Here is a 4,821-nt window from a genome sequence, read left to right as displayed (position 1 = left end):
AAATTTGTGCTGCATGTCCGTTTCCATTTCCAGTGTCATGTCTCCCTCTTCTTATGAGGGCCACATGAACAAACTTAGTGCAAAATGCAGCTAGGCTTGCCATTGAAAACAGCGCAGCTATCCGTTTCAAAAAAAAAAAAAAAGGAAAACAGCGCAGCTGGAATCATTGCGTTTGAGTCAGTAACATGTGGGGCTGTCACTCATATATAGACCCACGTGTCAGTGACTTAATGTCACCCAATAGTCAGCAGCGCAAAGTTAGTGATTTTACAAACCTCAGAGTTAGGTGACTTGTGACTTGAGTGACTCCACGCTAGGTTTGCGAATTCAGAGAACTAGATAATACCTCGTGCATCGCAACGTGAAAATAAACCAATAATTAGAAAATACATGTATGGAACAAATAAAGAGATATTTCTAACTTACTTCTGATAATAAGTATTTCCAGTACTTTCCAATACTTTCCACCATTTATTTTCCAGTGCTACTCAGTACTACTATTTTTTCCACCGTTAGATTTACTAGCTTGGACGGCTCCTAAAATCCCCAATCATGGTAAAACTTGTACAAAAAAAAATCTCTTTATCGAAAATAGAACCAATAGGCTGATTGATACATCTATGTTTTGCCGCCCTCCCAGGTGAACTTGGCCACTTTGATCTCAGTTTCTTCAACTCTGAGAAAAACATTACATTTTTTTTTCGATAAGGAGTATATATTAATATCGCAGAGATAAGATGAACATTGCATGGATATATTTCTAGTCTACTTTACATGTAGTATATGCTTGGACATTTGTGGTGTTTTACTACATGCGGAGGAAATCATTAGTAGGACACAAATCACGCATACACACACTGAGGGCCGGAGAGAAAAGGAGGAATATATAAAGCGTGCTAGATGCAGTATATAGAAGTAATTATGTGCCGTCTCGGACGCGTTGATCACTTTGTTTGCGTTGAAGTTAACCTTGAGAGATGTATATGTACAATTCCTTTCAAGCTGTCTATGAGTCCAAATTAAGCAGGGCATGAGGAGCTTTCCATCACTTTTGAGCTGTTGTTCCATCACAACAAAAATAAGGATAACTACTAAGCTATTGTTCCAAGCAAAGAGATTGGCCGACTTGGCTAGCAAAACATAAGAAGAGTCCAGAATCATTTGTGTGTGACAACCACAAGCAAGCAAGACATCTGAAAACTACACTCCAATCCTGTTTCTTGTGTGTGTGTACTCGAGGCAACATAGTGTAGTGAAGAAGCGAACAATGTTAGACGTATTACGGACACGGCTTCACCACACGAATCCATGGTTCCCGAGTTCCAGCACCGATCGCTGTCGCAAATAGTGTACATTTCGTGGGTCATGTAGAGTTCGATTGTGAATTCTTTGTACTCCATCCGTTCATTGAAGGTTGTCTGAGATTTGTTCAAATTTAGATGTATCGAGATGGTATTGGTGTCTAAATACATCCAAATTTTTATAAATGTCATACAATCTTTTTGGGACAGAGGAAGTATGTTTCTATCACGGATGTCCCTTATCGAAAATAGAACTAATAGGCCGATTGATACACCTATGTTTTGCCGCCGTCTCGGATGAAACTGGCCACTTTGATCTCAGTTTTCTTAAACCCTGAGATGAACATTACATGGATATTCTAGGCTTTTAGTACATGTGGACGAAATAATTAGCGGGAAAGGCAAGCTAGCACACGTACAGTACAGTGCACACCGAGGGAGAGAAAATGGAGAAATATAAAGCACACGCCATATATATATACGGCAGTAATTATGTACTTGTCTCGGACGTCTTGATCGCTTTGTTTGCATTGCTGAAGGCTAAATTTGACAGATCTATACAATTCCTGTCTGTCAAGCAGGGCATGAAGAGCTTTCCATCATTCTTGAGCTGTTCCATCGCAACCCAAGATAACGACGACGAAATTTAGTCGAATTATATTTGATGATAAATCAACATCTTGTTTGGGCGCTCAGATTAGACTTACCAGCCACGGTGGCAGTGGTGCTGCTCGCTTCCCTGATCCTGAAGCTCACCATGAGGCCGTTCTTCATGTAAAGCGTGGTGTTGAGCTTGGGCTTCACCGTCTGCCCCGGCGCCACCTCCACCGCGAACGCCTCCAGCACTGCCGCCACCAGCGTCTTCATCTGCGTGTACGCGAACCGCTTGCCGACGCACAGCCTCGGCCCGGCGTTGAAGACCACGTACTTGAACGGGCTCTCGGCTCCTCCGGCGAAGACCCCGCCCTTCATCCACCGCTCCGGCCTGAACTCCTGGCAGCCGTGCCCCCACACCGCTGGGTCGCGGCCAATCGCGTACGCGTTGTAGATCACCCGCTGGCGCGCGCGGATCACCGTGCCGTCCGGGAGCACGTCGTCCTCCACCGCTTCCTTGAAGTCGATGGGCACCGGCGGGTAGAGCCGCATCGCCTCCGTCAGCGCCGCGTGGAGGTATTCCATCTTCTTGACGTCCCCGCGGGCGGCTCGCACGTCTTCCAGGACGCGCGCCTCCACGTCGGGGTGGCCCGCGAGGAGCCAGAAGAACCAGACGAGCGCGACGGAGCTCGTGTCGCGCCCTGCGAGGATGAAGCTGATGCAGAAGTCGCGGAGGAACTCGTCGGAGTGGTCGGTGGCGCCCGATGAGGAGGAGGACATGAGACGGGAGAGGAGGTCGCACCGGCCGTGCAGGCTCCCGATCTTGCGCAGCTCGGTGCGGCGCTCGGAAACGGTGCGGTCGGCGAACTCCCGCACGGAGCGCGCGGCCTCCGTGAGGCGGCGCTCGCCGCCGACGCGGAGCAGGCGCTTGGCCTTCCAGATGAAGGGCGGCGTGACGAACCGGGAGAGCGAGAGCTCCGTGGCGCGCTCGAAGGCGCGCGCGAACGGCACATCGGGGAGGCCGTCCGCGAGGCAGCCGGCCTCCACCCCGAACGCCGCGGCGCATATGTTGTCGAAGGTGAAGCGGAGGAGGACCTCCTGGAGGTCCACCACGGCGCCCTGCTGCTGCAGCCGGTGGAGCAGCGGCATCAGCCGGCCGTGCACCAGCTGCCCGATGGTGGTGGCCGAGAAGTCGAGGAACTGCGCCGAGTGCATCTCGACGGTGGCCGCGCGGCGCTGCGCGCGCCACGCCTCGCCGTCGGCGTTGAAGATGCCGTCGCCGAGCAGCTCCGCGAAGCGCTCGCGGTAGTAGGCGCCCTTGGGGTAGTTGTCGAAGTTGTTCTTGAGCACGTGCTCGACGTTGGCGGGGACGGAGGTCATGACGCCCGAGGAGCCGCCGCCCCACATCCCGCGGTACGGGAACGTGCCGCCGGTGCGCACCAGCAACATGGCGCCCCAGTCGTAGATGTCGCCGAGGTTCGCGAAGAGGGTCGGGATGATGCCGAACACCGGCCACAGCATGGGCCCGCGGCGCGACGTCAGGCGGGCCATGGCGGAGCTGCACGCGAAGAGCAACGCGGCGGCCACGGCCAAGTCGGAGAACCGGACGTGCTCCTGCATGGCGTGCAGCGCAGCGTCCAGGAACGACGTCCGACCAGCCATCGATCGCCGGCCGGCCGTGGAGTGGTGACGATGCGCGATGTGTTGGTTCCGATGAGCCTAGAGAAGCAGCACGCACCGCGTGTAGTGTGAAGTGTGCGATCGAGCTCGTGTCGTACGTGCTCAGGTGTACGCACCGCCGCGCTTCATCTTGTAGCACTCTGCTGGGAGGTAGGGGCTGAGTGGTGTGGTGCCGGTATTTATAGGGAAATGCATGACACTTGTTACTGATGCGCACGCAGCTCTGGTGGGCATGGAGACGTTCAGAACTGAACTACTGAAGTGAACTTTGCTTGCGGGTGCATAACTTTTAGGCCCGAACGCTGCAATAGAAACCCACCTAGGTCTAAGTCGAATGCAAACGAATTATAGTGAACGAGTTCTTGGGAGAAAGACAATCGGCAGCCAGTTGTCTATGCACCCCATGTCGCATGGGGCGCTTCTGAATTTTCAAAAGAAAATTGATTTTTTTTTCATGGACATCATATTTTGTATCTTATGCATATCCAAATTTTATCTGAAAATATAACAACTTATATATGCCCTGCACATAAAAAAACGATGTGTGAATTTATTGCACATAACACTATTACCTTATGTCCTCCCCTCTTTCTGCGGGTCACATTTTTATGAAACTTTGCAGGCGACCAACATACAACATAGCCTACGACTATAACTCTGTTGATCTTTTTTAACTTTTGGAAGAGCCACATGCAACAGGCGTGGCATTTAAGATCTGGCACATATATACTCAGTAGGGCATTCCAAATCAATCCTAAGTGGATAGCTCAAGAAATGCTGCCTGGTTCCAAAAAAAAGATGTGAGATGGACCCATTGGTTGGGCACCTTTGGTAGAGGCCAAAATTTAGTTGAATCAAGGGTACATGTACATCCAAATATGTTGGAAATTCTAATTAGGAAGCACACTGGCAAGTGTACTCACGCATCAGAACACATTATTTGCTTCGCGGTAATGGTTAGAGCATCATCTTTAATGCAACCACCTCTTTGTTGGTGAACATGTGCTCATTCTTTTCCAAAACTAGGATGACATGGACAAATGAATGGCTCAAATAATGAACGATGTATTAGATAGCTTGCATGTAGAGGTAGGCTATCATAAATGCATGTTAGTGATGTTTTGCTTCATAAGGTATAGAGATAGATCATATTGGTTTTGCTGATAATACCAAGGAGATCTCCCATGTGTGCAATTTTAGCTTATATCACAGCCACAAATTTTCATCACTACATGTATTGTCTTGT

General features: G+C 50.0%; 1 protein-coding gene across 1 annotated transcript; it reads right to left on the bottom strand.

Annotated features, from left to right (window-relative positions):
• Positions 1-1,597: 1,597 nt before the first annotated feature.
• LOC124687829 (cytochrome P450 86B1-like) lies at positions 1,598-3,557 on the bottom strand. Its single transcript, XM_047221565.1, has 2 exons — positions 2,009-3,557; positions 1,598-1,911 (listed from the first exon to the last, which is right to left on the bottom strand). The coding sequence occupies exons 1-2, from the start codon at positions 3,555-3,557 to the stop codon at positions 1,901-1,903; spliced, it is 1,560 nt and encodes a 519-aa protein (XP_047077521.1). The 3' UTR covers positions 1,598-1,900.
• Positions 3,558-4,821: the final 1,264 nt, after the last annotated feature.

Source organism: Lolium rigidum, chromosome 2, assembly GCF_022539505.1.
Source record: "Lolium rigidum isolate FL_2022 chromosome 2, APGP_CSIRO_Lrig_0.1, whole genome shotgun sequence".
NCBI classification, from domain to species: Eukaryota; Viridiplantae; Streptophyta; class Magnoliopsida; order Poales; family Poaceae; genus Lolium; species Lolium rigidum.
The sequence above is the reverse complement of the archived record's forward strand: the minus strand, read 5'-3'. Positions and strand labels throughout refer to the sequence as shown.

Excerpts from the sequence above, each read along its gene's own strand:
- LOC124687829 (XM_047221565.1), bottom strand. The coding sequence starts at position 3,557 with ATGGCTGGTCGGACGTCGTTCCTGGACGCTGCGCTGCACGCCATGCAG.